This window comes from Hemiscyllium ocellatum, chromosome 24 (assembly GCF_020745735.1).
Source record: "Hemiscyllium ocellatum isolate sHemOce1 chromosome 24, sHemOce1.pat.X.cur, whole genome shotgun sequence".
Taxonomy (NCBI): Eukaryota; Metazoa; Chordata; class Chondrichthyes; order Orectolobiformes; family Hemiscylliidae; genus Hemiscyllium; species Hemiscyllium ocellatum.
In genome coordinates this window covers 53,944,617-53,969,239 of record NC_083424.1, presented here as the reverse complement: position 1 = coordinate 53,969,239, position 24,623 = coordinate 53,944,617, and the positions used below count along the sequence as shown (strand labels likewise).

Sequence of the window (24,623 nt, the reverse complement as noted above, 5' to 3'; positions counted from 1 at the left end):
GGCATCACATCGAAGTTATTGGAAAATGCTTGTTAAAGAATGTCACTCTGTGCTTTAGATCTCCGTCCATGACTTGAAGCAAGGGAAGCTTGTCTTATTGCAACAAAACATGTATCATTGGTGGTGTGCAGTCACCATGTCCATTGACCCACCTGCCATGCAGGAGCTAAGCTCTCCTTCACCAGCTCGTCTAATCCGCAGTGTTCCAGTTCACGCCGCTTGTACTTATGATATTGATAGTATCCCACATACCCGCCACCTGTGGCCACCAACAAGTGCAAAGGACGGACCCGAGTCACAATTCCAAAAGTGATCATCTGCAGAATCCGGTGATCTGCTTGGACCAAAAACAAATACAGATTAGATTAGCCTACCAACAGACAGTCTCCACGCTTGTTAAGTACAACGACTTTGTAATATTTGTACTGTATTCACCAACACAAGTAGCATAATCATTTTTGACTTCCCAAACTGGAGTTAGATCTGGAGGAAAGAAATTGAACCATATAACACAGACGTGAACGAAGTAACTCTGAAGAATTAAGCTGCATTTATTTCAATGCAAGGGGTCTTACAGGGAAGGCTGATGAACTGACCACATGTTTGGGAACATGGGATTGGCACATCACAGCTATTACAGAAACTTCACTCAGGGATGGACAGGACTGCTCAATGTTCTGAGTTTCAGGTGCTATAAAAAAGGGAGGCAGAAGAGAATGGAGAGTGGTATTTTTGATTAAGGAAAACATTACTGCTGTAACTTGAGAAAATATTTCTGAAAAATCATCCAATGCAAGTATGTAGGTAGAAATTAGAAATAAGAATGGAATGATGACCTTGATGGGATTGTACAATAGGCCCCTAACAACAGTCAGAGGGAAATTGAGGATCAAATATATAGGGCAATCTCAGATAGATTTAAGAATAATATAATATGTTGTAATAGTAGGTGATTTTAACTTTCCAAACAATGACTGGGAGTAACATGGCATTAAAGGTTAGGATGTGAGGAATTTGTTTAAAAAAATTTACTTGAATACATTTATCAATATGTAAATGCTCCTTCTGGAGGAGGAGCACAACTTGACGTTCTCTTGGGTAATATGGCAGGGCAAGTGACTGAAGTGATAGTAGGGAAACATTGTGTGTCTGGTGATCATAACTATTTAAAAACAAATAGAATTATGGCAAAGGATAAGCCTTCCATAAAATGTTTTTTAATTGGAGTAGGGTAATTTTTAATAGTATAAAACAAGAATCTAGTTTAGTAATCTAATCTAATCTAAAAAAAAACTTTCAAAAGTTGATTGGAGTAGACAGTGATGTCTCATAGGTAGGAGACTTTCAAACATCTGATAAGAAGAGTTCAGAGTTATTATGTACCTATTAGAGTGAAGGGTAAGGTTGGTAGGAGTAGGGAACAATGGTTCCAGACAAGAATATGAAAGAATCATATGTTAGACATAGGCAACTGGGGTTCAAATGAATCTCGAGCAGTACAAATTGTTTAGTGACAATAGAACATAGAACCAACCTGAAGCCCATCTAACCTTCACTATTCTATTCTCGTCCATATGCACACCTAATGACCATATGCACGTAAAGTTGGCAAGTCTACAACTGTTGCAGGCAACGCGTTCCATGCCTTTACTACTCTCCTAGTGAAGAAAGTACCTCTAACATCTGTCCTATATCTATCACCCCTCTATTTGAAGCTATGCCCCCTCGTGTTAGCCATCACCATCTAAGGAAAAAGGCTCTCACTGCCCACTCGATCTAATCCTCTGATTGTCTCATACATCTCAATTAAGTCACCTCTCAACCTTCTTCTAACCTTCTTGAGGAGGAATTCAGGAGGACAAAGAGGGGATAGGAGATCATCTTGGCAGATAAGGTTAAAGTTATTCTAAAGAGATTCTACACGTACATTAACAGCAAGAGAACAACTAGAGAGAAAGTAGGGCTCCTTAAAGCTCAAAGAGGTCATCTTTGTGTTGAACCTCATGAGATGGGAGAAATATTAAATGAATATTTTGTCGGTTTTTGCTGTGGAGAATGAAACAAAGGCTAAAGGACTCAGGGAAATAAATATTGATGTTTTGAAAACAGTTCACATTTCAGAAGAGGAAGCGCTGGAAGTCTTAAAAAATGTAAATTTGGATAAACCTCCAGGACCCGATCAAGTGTATCCCAGGACATTGTGGGCCCTTTGCAGAAATATTTATCTGGTCTTTAACTATGGGCGAGGTGCTGGATGACTGGAGGGTAGCTAATGCTGTGCTTTTATTTTTATAAAGGCTGTAAGGGTGGGGATCCAAGATGGCGGTGACCCAGCAAGACTGAGTCCACAGTGCTCTACCCAAAACTTGGGAAAAGTAGGCTATCCACCCCCACCACACTCACTAAACCATTTATAATAGTTGTTAACCTTAAGTAGTTACCTATTAGTACATTTAAATAGTCTAATACTAGCTGGAAAATGAGTAAAGGGAAGGGAACGGGCGGCTCTAAGAAAGCAGGGACCCCTCCCCCACCCTCTCCCTCTTCAGCTGCAACAAAGGTGTCTTCAGCTACTCCAGGAGATTTACCAATGAAGATGAGCTTTGAGGAGATGTTTGCCAGGTGGGAGGCGAAGATTGATGCTTTTATCGATGAGTCTCGGCAGAGCAGAGAAGCACTATCAGCCGAGCTGCAGAAGCAGGGCAGAGACATTCAGGAATTGGAGTGCCGAGTCAGAGAGGTGGAGTCGAAGGCCGCAGCCTCAGAGACTGGGATAAAATCAACAGCCGACCACATCCGTTTTCTCGAGAATAGAGTCCACAACCTAGAAAACCACATTGATGACCTCGAAAATCGATGTCGTAGAAAAAATATTCGGTTGTTGGGCCTTCCCGAGCAGGAAGAGGGAGGCCAGCTGACAGCATTCTTAGAGCATTGGCTGCCACAACTTTTAAATCTGCAGGCTGGATCAGGCCAGGTAAGGGTAGAATGGGCCTACCGGGTCACAGTACGTGGGCCCGGCTCAACCCAGCGCCCACGCCCGGTCCTGTTCCAGCTGCAGAGCTATAGGGAGAGGCAGATGCTCCTGGAAGCCTCAAGAAATCTGGGAAAAGATCCCCAAGCTATGACCCACAAAGGATCCAGGATCATGCTGTTCCAGGACTTCTCCCCAGCTTTGGTCCGAAAGAGGAAGGCATTCGATGAGGCGAAGAAGCGTTTAAGGGACTTAAATATCCAGTACTCCTTACGATATCCAGCGACGCTACGCCTTAGCCACGAAGGATCCATATAGAACTTCGGATCACCGGAGAAGGCTAAGGAATTCTTGGACTCTCTTAAATAAGCTGTAAGAGATTGTGGACGCTGGTCTGCCTTTCCCATTATTTTGGTTTACATCCCTTCATCTTTTCTTATCTTTCCCCCTATGTGTGTATGTATATATATATGTTGGGGCGTTTGGTTAATGTTGATGGGGGGAGGTGGTTACCTTATTCTATTTTACTTCTGTTTTTAGGAGCGGGGTTGTTTTTCTTTCCCCTGTTATTTTGTGGTATTATATTTAAGTATTACGTGTTGAGATTGTAATCTTATAGTTATATATGGTATTAATATTCCCAAATATATTTAGATGTGGGTGTGGGTGGGGGTGGGGTGTTCACTGTTAACTCTAGCTTTATATTATATTTGAATTCTCCTCATTTTATTGAGGAACACCTGGGTCAAGGGTGGGGCACTGGTTGGAAGAGGGTAAGATGGACTGTGGGAGAGGAAGTGACGCTCCCTGGGAACAAGGGAGAAAATCTCCAATTCGGAATGTTTTATATTTTTTATACTTAGAAAGAGTTTTTTGTTATATTGTTTTGAGTGTATCAGAGAATCTTTACTTTTGTAAATCTTGTATGCTCCATGCTCGGGATGTTCTAGATAGGGTTTCCCCTCCCGAGGGGTCTCGGATCTGTCCAGATGATTATGGCTGAACAGTCGGTTAAGTGGTGCACCTGGAATGTCAGGGGGAGTAATTCGCCAGTTAAAAGGAAGAAAATATTATCAAATCTTAAGAAGGAGAGAGTTGATATAGCTCTCCTACAGGAGACACACCTGTCGGATAAAGAACACTTAAAATTACGACAGGGCGGATTTGATCAGGCCTTTTTTTCCTCTTTTAATTCAAAAAGCAGGGGAGTCGTTATCCTTGTCCGGAAGAACTTCCCTTTGAAAATTCTAAATCAGATAAAAGACGAATCTGGACGATATATTTTGATTAAAGCCCTCATAAATGGAGAGGAATATGGGATCTTAAATGTATACTGCCCCCCGGCACACCCCTTTAAATTCATAACGGAAGCTTTTTCAAAACTGATGGCCTTTGGTGCCCGTCATACAATTAAAGTCTCCCCCTATAATTGTATTACGGATCCGGAAATAGACAGGATTCCCAAGAGTGCCGCTGGAGTATCCCCCAGATCTAGACAACTGGCGGACCTGAATAAAGAATTAGGATTGGTAGATGTATGGAGATGTCTCCATCCACAGGGTAGAGATTTTTCTTTCTACTCTAATCCACATAAATGACACACAAGAATTGATATGTTTTTTGCCCCATCGATTTTTCTAAACTCTATAGCAACCTGTAAAATAGGTACTATAGCAATCTCTGACCATGCCGCTGTATACATGGAAACTAAGGTAAAGAACAATGGGACATCTGCTCGGCATTGGCGTATGGACCCCTTCCTGATAAAAGATAGCAAATTTTTAAAGTACTTCTCCCAAGAACTTAAAATTTTTTTAGAAATTAATACTGGTACGGCTAGCAATCCGTCAATGATGTGGGAGACCATCAAAGCTTATGCACGAGGTTTGATCATCTCCTATTCAGCGACCCAGAGGAAAATGAAGGGAGAGCAACAGCGTCTGCTCGAAGCTCGCCTAAAAGCAGCCGAAACAGCATACGCTGATAGACCTTCTATCACAAAATTGCAGAGGATTACAGCTCTTAGGACAGCTTTAAACACCGCGCTTACTCAAACGGCTAAAAGGGAAATATTATTTGCGAAACAAAGATTATATGAATATGGCGACAAACCGGGTAGATACTTAGCATTTCTTGCAAAGAAAAAGAAAGCCCCTCAAACTATTCCGACCATCAAGGAAAGTACAGGTACCCTGACTCATGATCATAAAAAGATCAATGCGACCTTTAAAGAATTTTATTCTGAACTATATAGATCGCAGGATTGTGAAGATAGGATTAGGAGGATGCAGTCATTTTTTAAAAATTTGACCTTCCCGGGCCTGACTCCGGAACAGGTGTCGGCCCTAAATACCCCTTTAACAGTCCAAGAAATACTTGAGGCAATTAGGCAACTTCAGAGCGGAAAAGCACCGGGCCCGGATGGTTTTCAAGCTGAATTCTATAAAGAATTTACAGGAATATTGGTTGACCCACTTATGGATATGTATAATTTTGCGCATAGTCAGATCTGTCTCCCGCCCACGCTGAAAGAAGCAAATATTTCTCTTATCCTCAAAAAAGGAAAAGACCCAGAAGATTGTGCATCTTACAGACCAATATCCTTACTAAATGTAGACTTTAAAATTCTCTCAAAAATGTTAGCACTAAGACTAGAAAGGGTACTGCCATATATTATAAAGGAGGACCAGACGGGATTTATTAAGGGCTGCAGATCATCCAATAATATCAGAAGGGTCTTGAATATGATCCAAGCCTGTCATCAGGGAAAGATACCAGGAGTAGTAATTTCATTGGATGCGGAAAAGGCATTTGATAGGGTTGAATGGTCATATTTATTTTACACATTGGAAAGGTTTGGCGTTGGACAGGTGTTTACCAAATGGGTTTCAACATTGTATAATGACCCCAAAGCAGCTGTTATTACTAATGGGTTAAGATCGGATGGCTTCAGTGTGGGTAGGGGCTGCCGTCAAGGATGTCCTCTCTCACCATTGTTGTTTACACTGATAATCGAACCATTAGCAGAAGCCATCCGGACTGATCCTAATATAATGGCCCCGAGGATTGGTACAGGTAAACACAAAATTACCCTCTATGCAGATGACGTTCTCTTATTCCTCAGTAATCCTTTAATGTCAGTGCCTCGTCTAATTCAAGTTATTAATACATTTAGTGCATTCTCAGGCTATAAAATTAATTTTTCAAAATCGGAAGCCATGCCAATGGGTGGTCTGGCTATGATACCCCACTTAATGGACGGATCCCCTTTTCCCTTCCGTTGGTCCCTGGAGGGCTTCTTATATTTAGGTATTTTTATCACGCCAGTATTTGATCAGCTGTATAGGGCTAATTTTGTACAATTAATGGAAAGGATAAGGCAGGACCTCCAGCGATGGAGAGACCTTCCGATTTCCTGGCTAGGGAGAATAGCATTAATTAAAATGAATGTTCTGCCCCGTCTCTTATATCCTATGAGAATGCTCCCGCTGATGCTGCCAAGGCTAGCCCTACGTAAATTATATGGCTGGTTGGGCTCCTTTATTTGGAACCATAGACGGCCCCTTATTAAGCTGAAGAAGCTACAGCTTCCACAGGCAAGGGGAGGACTGGACTTCCCAGACTTTAGGAAATATCAGTTAAGCTCCCTACTAAGTTACATAGCTGATTGGGTTTCATCTGATCCACAATCAATTTGGCTGGATATCGAAGCCTCCCAAGTAAAATACCCACTTATTAACCTTTTATTTTCAGATAAGAGGAAAATCATTACAGACCACTGTAAAAATCCCATAATATTAAACACAATTAAGGCCTGGAATATAATGCGGCAAAATGAGGGTAACTCACATAAAACATCCCCCCATGCACCAATAGTAGGCGCATGGGGATTCCAACCGGGGATTACAGATGCCACCTTTAAACTCTGGAGATCCAGGGGCATCTCATGCTTAGGGGACCTATTTAAAGATGGGATCCTGATGTCCTTTGAGCAGCTGCGTCTGAAATTCGGAATACCTAATGGGGATCTCTTTCGATACTTCCAAGTTCGAGATTATATACAGAGGAAGACTACATTAATAGATAGTCTTTATAAATCAGACAGAGAACGTAATGTCTTACGACCAGTGGGGGCATCCTCCGTTAGTACTATATACCATTTGCTACATGATGGAGTCTCAGGAGACATGGATGACCTGCTTAAAACATGGGAGCAGGACTTGGGGCTAGAAATCTCTGAGGATATGTGGAATGACATTTGGGAAAATGCTAGAAGAATTGCTATCTGTAACAGAACTCAGGCTATCCAACTAAAGATACTTCATAGGGCCCATATAGCTCCGGCTCGACTGGCAAAATTTAAGGCAGGAGCATCTCCAATGTGTCCCAAATGCAAAATAGAGGTGGGTACTCTTGCACATTGTCTGTGGACTTGTCAGAAAATCCGCAGATACTGGACTAAAGTGGCAAATACCCTGACAGAAATTTTAGGAACGGAAATTAGGGTGGACCCTGTATCTCTCCTTTTGGGCTTTTCGAACCTCTCATCTCTGGATATGCATGGGAAGAGACTATTTTCTATTCTCTCTTTCTGTGCAAGGAAAAATATTTTGGTGAACTGGGTGGCTGAGGGCCCCCCTGGTCTTTCAAATTGGCACAGATTAATTATGGAATATATCCCCCTTGACTTCCTCACAAATATGGTGCACCGAAAGACTGAATTATTTTATAAAATATGGCAGCCCTTTTTGAATTATATAAATGCAGATATTTCGGCTATCCTAACAAGGGCTTTTATTTAGTGAAGATTTCAGACCGGGCTGCTCCGGGGCCCCTTGGGAGAGGAATCCTGCGCGAATACGGGTTTTATTATATTTGATGTTTATACATTCCGAGCATGTAAGAGACTTAGGTATACACTCTGGTTAGTTATAGGTTAGATTAGTAGAAAGTTGAGTTTTTTTTTTCTTTTTTCGTTTCTTTTTTTCTTTTTTTGTTTTCTTTCTTTCTCTTTTCTTTGTTAAATTATGACTATTGTATATATGATTTAATTGTACATCAATGTTTGTATTTGAGAGTTTTGTTTATTTTTGTAAATTTGCAAAAATGTTAAATTTCAATAAAAATATCTACAAAAAAAAATAAAGGCTGTAAGGAGAAGCCTGAAAACTACAGACCTGTGAGTCTGACTTTGGTGATGGGTAAATTGGTGGAGGTGATTCTGAAAGACAGGACTTGTATGCATTTGAAGAGGCTAGGACTGATTACAGATAGTCAGCATGGTTTTGTACATGAAAAATCATGTCTCATAAACTTGACTGATTTTTTTTTAAATAACCAAGAAGATCGATGAGGGCAGAGCAGTTGGCGTTCTTTACTTCGACTTTAGTAAAGCGTTTGACAATAGACTAATTAGTAAAGTTAGATCACATAGGGTTCAGTGTGAGCTTGCCAATTGAATACAAAATTGGTTTAATGGCAGGAGACAGTGGTGGTGGAGGGCTGTTTTCCAGATTGGAGGCCTGTGGCCAGCAGTATTCAAAAGGGATCAGTATTGGGTTCACCTTTGTGTGTTGGTTACACGAATGATTTACATGAGAATATAGAACGCATTGTTAGTAAGTTTGTGGATGACTGGTGGCATCCAATAGTGGACAGTGAAGGTTATCTAAGATTACAAACGAGATCTTGATCAATTAGGTCAATAAACACAAGGTCAATAAACATTTTGCTAAAACAAACAAGGGGAGGACTTACAGAACTAAAAGTAGGGCCTTGGGTAGTACAGGGTGACAGCATCCAAGGAGCAGGAGAATCGACGTTTCGGGCATGAGCTCTTCTTCAGGAATCTGAAGAAGGGCTCATGCCCGAAACGTCGATTCTCCTGCTCCTTGGATGCTGCCTGACCTGCTGCGCTTTTCCAGCAACACATTTTCAGCTCTGATCTCAGGCATCTGCAGTCCTCACTTTCTCCTAGTACAGAGTGACCGCTGTATTCATGAAATTGTTTACCGCTGTTTCAGTTACCTGCAGTTTACCATGGCCCGAACACGTTACAGGGAAGCTTCCAGAACCAAGGACCATGGGCTGCTGAGAAGGTAAATTTCCCACTTAAATGAATGGGTTTGCTGCTATCTGCAGTCTCAGGTTTCCGCGGTAGATCTTGGAACGTATTGCCCACGGGTCTGGGGGATGACTATTGTAGAACAGAGACCTCTAGTGGTTCAAGTATATAATTCTTTGAAGTTTGCATGATAGGTTGGCAGGGCAGTTAAGGCAGCATTTAGCACGCTTGCCTTTATTGCCCTGACCTTTTGAGTACAGAAGCTGGGACATCATGTTAAAGTTGTACAAGATGTTGGCGAGGCCTCTTCTGGAGTACTGGTTCAATTCTGGTTTCCTTGTTATAGGAACAAAATTATTAGCCTGCACAGGCTTCAGAAAAGATACACCAGATGTCCCTAGGAATGGAGGTTTTAAGTTATAAGGAGAGGACCAACAAGCTGGGATATTTTTTTCACTGGAGCACAGGTTGAGAGATGACCTTATAGGGGTTTATAAAATCATGAGGGCAATAGGTAAGGTGAATGGCAGGTGTCTTTTACCTCGGGCGGGGGATTTCAAGACTAGGGCAAACTTTTAAGGTGATAGGAGAAAGATTTAAAAAACGGTATGGGGGCAATTTTTTGCATAGTCGAGCTCATGTGTGGAATCAACTTCCAGAAGAAATGGTGGCTGCAGGTACAGTTACAACACTTAAAAAGATATTTGGATAAGCACATGAAAAAGAAATCTTTGGGGGGATTTATGCCAACCTCAGGCAGTTGGGACTAGCTTACTTCGGGATCATGGTCGGCATGGACTGATTGGACCAAAGCGTCTGTTTCTGTGTTGTTTGACTCGATGACTATAGCTTTCTAACACAGGAGTGAAGGAACAGTTAGTTATACAGTGTCATACAGCATGACAAACAGACCCTTTGGCCCAACCAGTCCATGCTGAATATAATCCCAAACTAGTCCCACCTGCCTACGCCTTGTCAATATCCCTCCAAACCTTTCCTATTCCTGATGAAGGAGCGTCATTCCGAAAGCTAGTGTGCTTCCAATTAAACCTGTTGGACTATAACCTGGTGTGGTGTGATTTTTAACTTTGTACACCCCAGTCCAACACCGGCATCTCCAAACATTTCCTATTCCTGTACTTATCCAACTGTCTTTTAAAAATTGTAATTGATCTTTAAGGGATCTTCCTGATCTTTAAGGAGTCCTACTTTCTCTCTAGTTGTCCTCTTGTTCTTGAAGTAGTACCCTTATCTGCCAATACTATCACCCCTTTGCCTACCTGATGTGTTTCTTAAGAATGCCCCTACACACACTAAGAGATTCAATTGAACCAAGTTGTCTATATCGCAAATAAGATTCTCTCTTATTCTTGATTAGAACCTCAATTCATCAATTGTTCTTTAATCTTACCAGCCTCACCCTTCACTCTACCAGGAATATAATGCCTCTAACCTTTTGTCATCACACTCTTGAAAGCCCCCTACTTGTCAGATGCCCGTTTACTTGTTAACGGTCTAATCCAATCAACTTTTGAAAATTCTTATCACTTACCACTAAAATTTGTCTTACTCCAATTAAAAACTTTAACTTTTATGCATGGTTTATCCTTTCCCATAGCTGTTGTGGTTCTGTTCGCCGAGCTGGAAGTTTTTGCTGCAAACGTTTCGTTCCCTGCCTAGGGAACATCATCAGTGCTATTGGAGCCTCCTGTGAAGCGCTGCTTTGATGTTTCTTCCGGTATTTATAGTGGTTTGTTCTTGCCACTTCCGGGTATCAGTTTCAGCTGTAGTAGTTTGTATGTGGGGTCCAGGTCGATGTGTCTGTTGATGGATGTTCTTGCCGCTTCCGGGTGTCAGTTTCAGCTGTAGTGGTTTGTATATGGGGTCCAGGTCCATGTGTCTGTTAATGGAGTTTGTGGATGAATGCCATGTCTCTAGGAATTCCCTGGCTGTTCTCTGTCTGGCTTGTCCTATGATGGTAGTGTTTTCCCAGTCAAATTCATGTTCCTGGTTATCTGAGTGTATGGCTACTAGGGATAGCTGATAGGGTTAACAACTCACTAGAACAAAGGACCCAATAGCCAGCACGAGCCAAACTAAATACCATGCAAGGACTGCACAAAACACTATATAGGACAAACAGGAAGACAACTAACAATCCGCATCCATGAACATCAGCTAGCCACAAAACGACACGACCAGTGTTCAGCTAACACCCCCACCCCCCAAACAGGAAAATGACATCACCAACCCAAAGAAACCTAAACATATAAATAGAAAGCAGGAATTATCAACAGTGCTTCGCCCAGAGGCCCACTGAAGATGTTACCTAGTAAGGTGACGAAACATCTAGAAATGAGCCTTCCAGCTCAGCGAGCAAACCTACATCCAGAACCTCAACCTGAGCTACAAATCTTCTCAAAACTCGCTAATTAACAGTCTTTCCAAACTATTTTGCCTTCATCTTACTAATTATTTCTGCAGTTATTTTAGACTTTAGGCTGTGATTGCTATTGCATATATACTCCCCAAATGCTTACTTCTCTTCTCTGGTGTATTTCCTTTTACTATATTCAGCAATAATTTCACTCAGGGGATTGAAAACACAATCTCTTAATTTGTTCCTCCTCTTCTCATCTTTCCAGCTAATTTTGAAATGGCTGGAATCTTATCTGATTAAATGCATATATATTTATTCCTTTCATCCTCTTAGATGGTCTGTAAATTATTCTACATTTATAACTTTTAACCTTTGATCTCAATTCATAAATTGTTTTTATCTAAACATTTGTTACTTTCTTTTGTTCAGCCCTGTTGACTCTCCTGAGCACTGTATAACTAACTATCTCTTTCTTCCCTGTTCTTTCTCACTTGCAAAATTTAACTGTCAATTCTGATCTTTATACAGCCATATTTCGACTCGCCCTACCACATCTTGATCCTCAATACAAATTATCACTCCCATTTCCCTCGCTGTTTGTCCAACAATTTCTTATAACACCTCCCTAATAAAACCAACAGTTCAGGTTCCTCCTTAATTCCTAAATACAGACATTTAGTTCGGTGAAGCTACACTCAGGCAGCTGCCAACATCCTTACATTCAAAACTACACCTTCTTTATTATATAAACCTACAAACTCAAATGATTCCTAAGTTAAAAGAGTGTGCTCTCCATCATTCTCAAGCCCTCTGCAGTTCTGAGCAGAGACCACTAGGGAGTGTACAAGAGCAGATGATGCATCTAACAACTCCTGGCAATTCAACAGTGACCCCAAGAGGAACCTTCTAGCTTCAAAGCTGGTGTCTTTTTTAAAAATCACAAATCATATATAGCTGTGTGCTCACTTTTAACATCTGGTGCACATCATAACTCTCTCATTCTATGCGAGGTAGCGTGCCTGAGGATGAGGTTTTTGTACCTATCATGCACACAGCATCAGACACAGGTAGGCAAGAAACACCGTTCTTTAACATCACTCAAACAGAAAAGCAGCAGCCATACAAACTACAAGGTTTCAGCCGAGATTGCCTTTGCAGAGGTAGCTGAATTCAAGTCAGAACAAAATGTATGGGTATGGGCACAGTGCTCTCAGGTTAGGATGTGGGACAGTTAGCATTCCTCTTGCTATCCTACTCCTACAGGAAGTAGGTACGTGTCTATTGTGAAAACTTCAACTCTGAAATTACTCCCTCAGTATCAGGGCTCACGGTGCAATAACAGGTACTTGAGCCAAACCCCATGAATACAACTCCATCTCAACCAGGAAATATGGGAGAAATCATTATCTAGTTAAACTTCTGGACAACGTTGAAGCCGAAGATTTTAATGGTCGGGAACTCGGTAACGGCAGTGTTGTTGTTGATTGAGATGCAATAGCTGTGATTGCCATTTCTGGGCATTTTTCCTGGTACAAATGTTACCTACACTGGTCAACTCAAACCTGGATATTGCCCAGGTCCTTGTGTAGGCTAGTTGATCACAACCTTCCCAGGGCAACACTTAGACCAATATCACCTATTTTGAGAGCAACCACTCTCATCTCTCTTGTGGCATTCAGTCCTTGTGCAGATCAAGGCTGTTAAGACGATTCAAGCCAGATGACTCTGACAGATCCAAACAGAAGATTAGTGAATAGTTATCAGTGAAGGAGTTCTATGATGACTCCTATCATCATACTGATGACACAATAACAATGTTGAGGGTAGGAATTGATAAGAGTTTAAATAATTTTGGCTTCTGAAGAGAGGAAATACTTGAACAAACTTCAACTTTGCCACTAACATAGCAGCATTGGAACAGCATGGTTAGAAGCACAAGTCATTCTGCACACAGGTATTGCAGAATCAAAGGTCTTGCATAGGAAGTACAGAAGTTTTTGAAGTGTTTGGTGCATGCAGCCACTTAACGTGCATGGAGGAAACTAAGTTAACTGGTCACTACTATCAATGAAGTTGGAGAAGAATCATCCATCATCACTTGGAATCAATTACATGATTCACAATGCCCCACAATGCTCGGAAATGCGGATATTCACAGCGACAATTTCTCTTGCCAATTGAATGGCATTTTATGTCGTTTGTAACTCATTCTAAGTTTCATTATAATTATCAATATAATCAAGACACCGTAATGGTCTGTGAAAGGGAAGTCATATTTGTCAAATTTATTAGAGTTCTTTGAAGATATAATAAGCAGAGTGGATAAAGGGGAACCAGTAGATACAATGTATTTGGATTTCCAAAAGACTTTTGATAAGTTCCTTGATAAAAGGTTCTTGTAAAAGCACTCATTACATTGAAGGGTATACATTAGTATGGACAGTGACTTAACTAATTCAAAGGAAACTTGCCAATTTTTACAGAGGCACTACTGAAAGCATCCTATCTGGGTGCACCACAATGTGTCATCAATATGATGGTAGGAGTCAAAGAACTCTTTCACCAATTACTGTTCACTGATCTTCTGTTTGCATCTGCCAGAATCAACTGGCTTGACTCGTCTGAACAGCCTTGATCTGCACAAGAACTGCTCTTCACAAGTCAGCAAGAAATTACAGGAAATTGTGAAGTTGGCTGAAGGAAAACCAGCCTTCCATCCATTGGCTCCATCAATACTTCCTGCTGCCTCAAGAAAGAAATTGACATCAAAGACCCTTCCCACCCCGGTTATACTCTCTTCCACAAATACCTGTGGGCAGAAGACATACAAACAGCTTCTTCCCTGCTGTTATCTGACTTGTTATCTGACTTTTGATCTACTTTCGCAAATGTTAATTCTGATCGATCTCTCGGCACCTCCTTTGCGGCTGTAACACTGTATTCTGCACTCTGCTCTGTCACCCTGTATTGGTATCACACTCTGTATGGTATGATGTGCCTGTGTAGCACACAAAACAATGTTTTTCACTGTATCTCGGGACATGTGACAACAATAAATCAATCAAACAGAAAATTATGCAAATAGATCTTTCAGGTTAGCAAACATGTAACTAGTATAGTGCCACAAAGATCAATGTTAGGGCTTCAACTATTAACAATCTAAAATATGACCTGGATGAAGGGATCAACTGCATCGCACATAAATTTGCTGACATACAAACAGAGAATGAAAACAAGTTGGGGATACAAATGATCTTCCAACAGAAATAAATTAAAGTCAGTGTGAAATAATTTGGCTGGAACATATTTAGAAACATGTAAGGTGGTCCCTTTGTAAGGAAAAACGGAAAGCATTATTTGAATAGACAGAATACAAAATGCTGTCATACAGAGGATCTGGCTGCCCTGGTAAATGAACCACAAAGTGCTAGTGGTGTGAATGCCCCTCCAACAGGTAGTTTACCTGATGCTGCAACTCCCATGTCATCTCCTGCAGCATAAGATATGTGGCATGGATACAGTGGTGTTAAATAATCCAACAGACATTTCTTACAACTAACAATACAGATACGTTACATTCCTAAAATCATCAGCCTGGACTAATATTAAGCTGTTAAAAACTTATTAAAACTTAACTTGAGTATCATTCCAAGAGAGTGTCATGCTTTAATTGAAGTTACATAAAGTACGATGTTTTTTAATGCCTTCAGGTCACATACTATGGTGTAGTGACAATATCTGGAGCATGTCTCAAAAGTATTCTGACATATTGACCATGCGACATAACACAACAGACCCTTCTTTTCTAAGAAAGGCTTATCCCACACAGACAAACATGGTTGTACATACAATTATTATACAAACAGGTAAAACAGTTACAAACTAACATTTTAAACTTCAATGTAATGCTTTGGAGATTTGACAGCTCATCCTATTCTGGTGATCACATACCCACCATGAGAGGTCCATGCTGTTCTCTGTTGCATATGACTGGTGTCTCTCAACACCACAGTACAGAGTGTTGTTCTACATAATCATACATGATTGATGTGCTATGCAGTGTCTGAGCTGGGTTTTGTTCCTTCATAATGTAGCACCATATAATGTCTTTGGATGATCTGGGTGGTTGCATATTTTACAGACATTTCCTGGTATCTAAATTTGCATTTGCATTTCTAACTCTCTCACTGTGCCAGTGCACAGTGTTGGTGGTTTCTATACACATGCATCATTCATTCTTCTTACTGTGGAAGGAGATTCACGGGAGTCTTCCAAGAAATGTTGTGGTGGGAGTGGCAATTTTTTTCTCAATTGGTGTTGCACAAAAATGCAGCATTGCAAGACAAAAACTTTCCATTGTTGCTCAACACTTACTTGATTTGATTTATTTACAGTCACATGTATCTTGTTACAAAATACAGTGAAAAGTGTTGCGCCATGTCACCACTCTCTGGTGCCATCTTAAAACAAAGAAAAATAAACCAAAACAAAGAATATAAAGGCAGAAAAAAAAACTAAAGAAACTGCCCAACTCTGCAGTCCTTCTTGTTAAGTCATGGACCATGGGTCTGGTGACCAGGTACAAGTCGTCTTCACAACACTGTTGCTGGAATGCAAGTCGTCTTTCTTCAGCACCATCTCGCCTTCACCGACATCACTATGATTTCTCACTCATGCCACCAAGTCGCCAGGTACTAAACCAGCCCAAACGCCACTGCCAAGAGTCTGCTGTCTGGTCTCGTACTGGGCCCAAAATCACCTCTGACGCTGCTGCCACACGTCTGCACTGCTGGCCCACTCATCATTGCCACTGCTGAGCTCTTCACCAAGAGAACAAAAGAGAAAACAAAACAAAGAAAAGAAAAATGGACACAGGGGACAGGCTGCAGGCTCAAAGTCCTGTCCCACTGCCATCTTGCTGGAATCATTGATTTGGTAATGCTAGATCCTTTGAGCTTAGATAGTCAAGTGACAATGTGATATTGATCACTCCCTGCTGAGTTTGCCAGTGGCAAGTTGTCAGATACACTTTGTGCAACATCAAAAACTGAAAACAGCTTGCATCAGCAATGGTCACACTCATGTTACTAAGTAATTAAACGTTGGGAAACTTAGAGAAACAATGTGGGTGTAACCTTCCCCATGTATTGTGAATTAATCTGTTGTTACTGTCATCCAATGAATGGATGGAACATGACTTGAGTGCAGAGGTTCCCTCTGCTGCTAGGTTGATATATTTAGCATGCCTTTCCTGCACTCACCTCAGCCAGTACACAGGTTCACATGCTAGACCATCTTGTGTTTTCAATACTCATGTGTGCCTAGTGGACATAATAGCTCAGCATAATACTCCTGGTATTAGAACCTGATTGTCCTTGAAAAGAGACTTGCTGTGACATAACCTTCAAATTTGTTGCTGTATGACCAAAATGAATGAATCTTTGTAGGTACCATTTAATACCGCCAGGTCATCCTGGATAATGATCTTTTGCAACTCTTTTAGTTACCAACTGTAACAGTCCACATTGGTTTGGGCCAAAAGGTTACAAATCAACCTTCAGAACATTTTCAACTTTGCGATTGAGTGGAGCAATGGTGATTCAGAAAGTAAAATGAAGCACGAATCTTTACTCCCTCAGGTCACATGTTACAATGTATTGATATACATGTGGTACAATAATATCATAAGCATATCTACTAAAGACCTACTAGGGTAGGGCTTATATAATGAATGGTAGGGTCTTGGGTAGTGTTGTAGAACAGAGGGACCTAAGGGTGCAGTACCTAATTCTTTGAAGTTTGCGTCACACATAGACAGGGCGGTTAAAAAGACGTTTGGCAAGCTTACCTTCATTGCTCAGTCCTTTGAGTATAGGAGTTGGAAAGTCACATTAATGTTGTACGAGGACATTGGTGAGGCATCTTCTATGCACTCAGTTATAGGAAGGATATTACTAAGCTGGAGGAGGGTTCAGAACAGATTTACCAGGATGTTGCTGTATATGGAAAACTTGAGTTATAAAGAGAGGCTGGATAGACTGGAACTTTTTTCCACTGGCACATTGGAGGTTGAGAAGCAACCTGATGGAAATTTATAAAATAATGAGAGGTAAAGATAGAGTTAATGGTAGTAGTCTTTTCCCTCAGATTGGGGATTTCAAGAATGGGGGCACATTTTTAAGATTTGAAGAGAGAGATTTTAAAAAGATAGGAGGCAACTTTTTTTAACATACTTGGTGGTTCGCGTGTGGAATGACCTTCCTAAGAAAGTGCTGGATGCAGATACAATTACAACATTTAAAAGATGTTTGGACAGATACACGAATCAGAAAGGTTTGGAGGGATATATTCCAGAAGCAGGCAGGTGGGACTTGTTTGGTATGGACTGAAGGGTTGGAGAGTGTGGTGCTGGAATTCCTGATGAAGAGCTTATGTTCGAAACATCAACTCTCCTGCTCCTCAGATGCTACCTGACCGGCTGTGCTTTTCCAGCACCACACTTGTCAACTCTGACCTCCAGCATCTGCAGACCTCACTTTCACCTGATTGGACGGAAAGGTCTGTTTCCATGCTGTATGACTTGATGAGACAATAGTTAACATACAGAAATAGCGAGTAATTAGGAAGGCAATGCTGGCCTTTATTCAAGGGAAATAGAATACAAAAGTAGGGAAATCTTGCCACAACTGCACACCTAACATACGGTGTACAGTTTGGATTTCCTTAAGGAGGGATACACTTGCATTAGAAGTAGTTCAGAGAAAAATCACTAGGTTGATTCCTAGGATGAGGGGATTGTCTTATGAGGAAAGGTTAAGCTGGTCAAGCTTACACTCACTGGAATGAATGGTGACCTTATTGAAACAAGATTCTGGTGTGGCTTGACAGGTTAGAGGCTGAGAGGATGTTTCCTCCTGTGGGGAATGGTTAAGCTACCTTGTGGCCATCCCACTTCAGCAGACACGCAACTTGACAGTTCTGATGAAAGATCACCAATCTGAAGGAAAAACGCTTCTCTTTCTGAACTGATGCTGGCTGGCCTGCTGAGTAATTCTGGGGTTTGATGTTTTATCCCAATAGTAAAGCTGTTTGCTGCACTGGAATAGTTGTATCTTTCACAGAACCCCTACAGTGTGGTAACAGGCCATTTGGTCCAATAAGTCTACAACCACTCTCCAAAGAGTAGCCTCTCAGACCCATCCCCCTTTCCCTGTAATCCTCCATTTCCCATGCACCTATCCTTATACCTTACAGATACCCAGTTGCTTAGGGCTGACCATGATTATGCAATTCTCATCCAGCTACTGAAATTCCTTCAGTGAGGTTTTGTATTCACTATGACGCAAAATCTGGGCCTGTCTTTCTAGTTTCTTGGACTAAATGAATTCAAATGACTGGAAGTGACTACACACGGAAATCCAGAGAGTATTATTTTGATCTTGTACGCATGTTGGGAACAACCCTGGCTCTGATTTTCCTAATCAATCTGTTCAGGGATGCCAGTACACAGCTCAGAGTAGATGGGACTTCAACTGGGCCTTCTAGTTCAAAGGTAGAGACACTACCACTGCACCAGAAGGGCCCTTGGCCTGAATTCATTCTTTATGGGGATCAGATGAGTCAATTCTATCAAAGAGGAAAATATGACAGGCCCTGCCAATTGCAGAGGGGCTTAGGCTACTGACAGCAGTAGACGGTAAAATTCATACAAGCTCCAGTTGTATAGATTGATGCAGTTAATATCAGGATTGAATCAAAAGGTCAAAACTGGTGTCTTAGCTCCTTCAACCTGTCTGCCAAGATCCAAAACTGTGCAGCATGCTAACAGCAAGCTTCAGATCAGCATTTATAAAACTCATTGCACCAAATGGTTCTCTCCCCCCCCCCCAATGGCAGATTTAATAATTTTTCTACCTTGAATGTACTAACCTGGACCTGGAGCACTACTGGCTTATAATGTCCCATGTGGAGCCTAGTCTAACATAGTTGAACCAATATTGAATTATATTTAGTGTCTGCTGGGGTTCATTGTGTAGAACACCTTGCTTTTGAGTCACAGTGTTGGGTTCAACACCCTTTCCACAGAATGGAACACATCATTTCACCCGTCAGTTGTGCTACCTTTCAAGTGAGTGTTTAAAATTCAAAATCCTGACTGCTCTCCCATATGAACTTGAAAGATCCGAAGACACTTTTTCAAAAAGGAGTAAGGGGGTTACACCCATGAGATCTTTGATGCCCTGATTAACACTTACACAGCTAAAAGCCAGCTGATCAATTTTTATCATTGCAGTCTATGAAGTCTCAGTGTGCCAACTAGCTGCTCGAGTTCATTTCAGAAGCCCATCACCCACATTCCTGGGTCAGTATACATTTCCATAGAGTCAAACTACAATTGATCTCCAGTACTGGTCAGCAACATGACTGAGGTCCTGAAAAACGCTATTCGGAGTTAACATAATGTAATCTGGAAAACTGCATACTCACAATTGGAAAAGTTCCGAATGCACGGCCTGGAACAGCCTGCAGTCAGCGAGGGTTGGTGTACAGACCACAGCATACTGGAAATCAGAAAAGAAAGACAGCACTATCAAAATACAGTACAACCAATGACTCGTCTAAAAACTGGAGAAAGTGGGAAATTGTGCTGCCAAGGAATTGGGCGGTACGGTGGCTCAGAGGTTAGCACTGCTGCCTCACAGGGCCAGGAACTCAGGTTCGATTCCACCCTCAGGTGACTGTGTGGAGTCTGCACATTCTCCCAGGGTCTGCATGGGTTTCCTCCAGCTGCTCTAGTTTCCTCCCACAGTTGTTCAAAGATGTGCATGTGGATTAGCCATGGGAAGTTAAGGGTTACAGGAATAGGGTAGGGCTGGGTGTGATATCCTTTGGAGGGGGAGTGTGGACTTGATGAGCTGAATGGCCTTCTTCCACACTGAAGGGATTCTATAAAAGCGTTCTGGAAGGCCTAATTGACAGCTGCACTTCTGCTCCAATCTACCATCTCCCATCCACCGCCTCCAACCTCATAGTCCCACAACCCCGCACCGCCCGTTTCTACCTCCTGCCCAAAATCCACAAACCTGCCTGCCCCGGCCGACCCATTGTCTCAGCCTGCTCCTGCCCCACCGAACTCATCTCCCAATACCTCGACACGGTCCTGTCCCCTTTAGTCCAAGAACTCCCCACCTACGTTCGGGACACCACCCACGCCCTCCACCTCCTCCAGGATTTTCGCTTCCCCGGTCCCCAACGCCTTATTTTCACTATGGACATCCAGTCCCTGTACACCTCCATCCCCCATCACGAAGGACTCAAAGCCCTCCGCTTCTTCCTTTCCCGCCGCACTAACCAGTACCCTTCCACTGACACCCTCCTTCGACTGACTGAACTGGTCCTCACCCTGAATAACTTCTCTTTTCAATCCTCCCACTTCCTCCAAACTAAAGGAGTTGCCATGGGCACCCGCATGGGCCCCAGCTATGCCTGCCTCTTTGTAGGATATGTGGAACAGTCCATCTTCCGCAACTACACTGGCACCACCCCCCACCTTTTCCTCCGCTACATCGATGACTGTATCGGCGCTGCCTCGTGCTCCCACGAGGAGGTTGAACAGTTCATCAACTTTACTAACACCTTCCATCCCGACCTGAAATTCACCTGGACTGTCTCAGACTCCTCCCTCCCCTTCCTAGACCTTTCCATTTCTATCTCGGGCGACCGACTCAACACAGACATCTATTATAAACCGACTGACTCCCACAGCTACCTGGACTACACCTCCTCCCACCCTGCCCCCTGTAAAAACGCCATCCCATATTCCCAATTCCTTCGTCTCCGCCGCATCTGCTCCCAGGAGGACCAATTCCAACACCGCACAACCCAGATGGCCTCCTTCTTCAAGGACCGCAGATTCCCCCCAGACGTGATCGACGATGCCCTCCACCGCATCTCCTCCACTTCCCGCTCCTCCGCCCTTGAGCCCCGCTCCTCCAACCGCCACCAAGACAGAACCCCACTGGTTCTCACCTACCACCCCACCAACCTGCGCATACAACGTATTATCCGCCGCCATTTCCGCCACCTCCAAACGGACCCCACCACCAAGGATATATTTCCCTCCCCTCCCCTATCAGCGTTCCGCAAGGACCACTCCCTTCGTGACTCCCTTGTCAGATCCACACCCCCCACCAACCCAACCTCCACCCCCGGCACCTTCCCCTGCAACCGCAGGAAATGTAAAACTTGCGCCCACACCTCCACACTCACTTCCCTCCAAGGCCCCAAGGGATCCTTCCATATCCGCCACAAGTTCACCTGTACCTCCACACACATCATCTATTGCATCCGCTGCACCCGATGTGGCCTCCTCTATATTGGTGAGACAGGCCGCTTACTTGCGGAACGCTTCAGAGAACACCTCTGGGCCGCCCGAACCAACCAACCCAATCACCCCGTGGCTCAACACTTTAACTCCCCCTCCCACTCCACCGAGGACATGCAGGTCCTTGGACTCCTCCACCGGCAGAACACAACTACACGACGGCTGGAGGAGGAGCGCCTCATCTTCCGCCTGGGAACCCTCCAACCACAAGGTATGAATTCAGATTTCTCCAGCTTCCTCATTTCCCCTCCCCCCACCTTGTCTCAGTCGGTTCCCTCAACTCAGCACCGCCCTCCTAACCTGCAATCCTCTTCCTGACCTCTCCGCCCCCACCCCACTCCGGCCTATCACCCTCACCTTGACCTCCTTCCACCTATCCCACCTCCATCGCCCCTCCCCCTAGTCCCTCCTCCCTACCTTTTATCTTAGCCGGCTTGGCTCTCTCTCTCTTATTCCTGATGAAGGGCTTATGCTCGAAACGTCGAATTCTCTATTCCTGAGATGCTGCCTAACCTGCTGTGCTTTGACCAGCAACACATTTGCAGCCAATCTCAGAGAGCCCAGGCATAAGTGAACATTTTATTACCAAGGCAAAGCCCCTTCTCTGTGTGATTCTTCCAAGGTGAAAGCTTCCCTTGCTGAAGGGATCTGTTGTAATGCCTTCACAGGAACAGTCAAAATCAAAGCAAATACATTCTGCCTACTTTATTTAATCCTTGCCCAATGTTAAACCTTAAATAGCTCAGCAGTGTTTTAAAACTGAAGGGAGTCCAAGCAAAGTTCATTCAATCTGACTTTATGGTCTGTCAGAATGAGCCACAGGCATAAATTGCCAATTTCAGGCACTCTGCCTGTATTCCTGATGAAGGGCTTTTGCCCGAAACGTCGATTTTACTGCTCCTCAGCTGCTGCCTGTGCTTTTCCAGCACCTCTAATCCAGAATTCCAGTTCAAATCCAAGACAGCTAGTGTGCATCGAACGGGGGCCAGGGTGAGAGATCATTGATTCTCCTGTTTCCAAAACCCTATTTCCCCCTCAGCTCTCCCAGAATTCTTCCCTGCAATCAGGCATGTTTTTAATGCCCCTTGCTGAAAAGTTCTAGCAAAATGATAATGCCTCTTGTTCCTAGTACCAGTTTGCAAGCAGTCAACCAGTACCTAATCAATCCTGACTCATGATATGGAGCACCTCTACTAAACCTTCCTCTCAACAATCTTCTCCAAAGAGAATGCTCCCAGCTTCTCCAATATAAATCGTAGGAGTGGAAGCAAGGCCATTCAGGCCATCGAATCCATCAAGTCATCGTGGCTGACGGGTGCTTCAGTTCCACTTACCTATACTCACATAACTAAGTTCCTCATTCCTGAAACCATCCTTGTAAATCTTCTGCATTTTCTCTTTCTAATGCCTTCGTATCTCTCCTAAAGTGGACTTTGAGTGGTCACGATCCCTCACTCTCAGAGGGGGCTAGGGGATGTCATTTAAGTTGGGCCATTTGTCATCACCAGGAGTGACCGACTTCTTTATCTCCCCTGTCAGAGATAACCCGGGTAAGGTAAGAGATCTGGGGGGGGGGGGGGGTGAGGTAAGAGATCTCGGGGGGGGGGGGGTGGGGGGGTGAGGTAAGAGATCTCGGGGGGGTGGGGTGAGCTAAAATATCTCGGGGGTGGGGGGGTGAGGTAAGAGATCTCGGGGGTGGGGTAAGAGGCTGTTCCTGAACTCTCAGTACAGCGTGAGCCGGCTCCCATTGCTCTGTCCCACAGGAACACACCCACCCAGGGCCCGGCCCGGCTGACAATCACAAGGAGGCACCTCTGCGGGGGGGGGAGGGGGTGCCTTGCCCGACTCCGGCTGAGATTCTCATCGCTGCCCGGTCAGGCCGCGAACAGCCCTCAGCCCGGTCCGGGGTACCCACCCGGGCTCTGTCCTCACCCAGGCCCGCGGTACCCCCCTCCCCCCCCGGGCACTGTCCTTACCCAAGCCCGCGGTACCCCTCCCTCCCTCCCCGGGCACTGTCCTTACCCAGGCCCGGCGGCCCGGAGCCGCGCTGACAACAAGCCCACTCTGGAGGCCGCCATAGCCGAAGCCCCGCCCCCATATGCCATCGGCCAATCAGGGCGCGGGGCCGGATCACCTCCCAGGATGCCCCGGGTCTGGCAGGTTGTTGCCATGGCGACGGCAGCAGGTTTCCCAGCCTCAGGGAGAGGGAGATGGAGGGGGAGGGTGGAGATGGAGATGAAGGAGGAGGAGGAGGGTGAGTTACCCTGGGAGAGAGCTGAGCCATCTCAGGCCATGGTGACACAACTCAACCTCTGCCAACCTGGGCTGACCCCTGGGGGGAGTACTCCATCACATCTGATGTCTGGGATCAAACAGCCACCCACTCACATCCCATCCACCAGCCTCCCTCCAGGATGGCAGACCTCCCAATGCACTGACCAACACCAATCAACACTGGATCAACAAGGCAGCACAAGGTTCTGGGTTCAAGTTCCACTCCAGGGTCAGGATGAGAAAATTCAAAGCTGACAGTGCAGCGCCTTGCTGTCTTTCAGATGAACCGTTACACTGACTGCTTCGGTGCATGCAGAACAGAAGGTTTACTAAATCCATATCATCAAAAGTAAATCATCTGGGTGTTACAGCATTGTTAGTTGTACACATATTTGTTGCACTTTTGATTAAGTACAGCACTGTAAAGTATTTTGTGAAGTATTTTGAGACAGTCAGTGATTAGAATCATAAAATCATATAATGCAGAAAAAGGCCCTTCAGCTCATTGAGTCTGTAATATCAAAAATATGCCACTACCTACACTTGT

General features: G+C 43.7%; 1 protein-coding gene across 5 annotated transcripts in view; it reads right to left on the bottom strand.

Moving 5' to 3' along the window:
• The window catches only part of pisd (phosphatidylserine decarboxylase), a 112,474-nt gene extending 88,581 nt beyond the window's left edge, over positions 1 to 23,893 (bottom strand). Inside the window, exons 1-3 of one of the 5 annotated variants that reach the window (XM_060843797.1) lie at positions 23,825 to 23,893; positions 19,906 to 19,979; positions 153 to 337 (exon numbers count right to left, since the gene is read on the bottom strand). In XM_060843797.1, coding sequence (XP_060699780.1) covers positions 153 to 337; positions 19,906 to 19,979; positions 23,825 to 23,880 — 315 coding nt within the window. In that variant the 5' untranslated portion in view covers positions 23,881 to 23,893. Of the gene's footprint in view, positions 1 to 152; positions 338 to 19,905; positions 19,980 to 23,824 lie in introns of those variants that run through there. The other 4 variants (XM_060843798.1, XM_060843800.1, XM_060843795.1 and 1 more) reach the window with 4 other exon arrangements.
• Between the last annotated feature and the right edge of the window lie 730 nt (positions 23,894 to 24,623).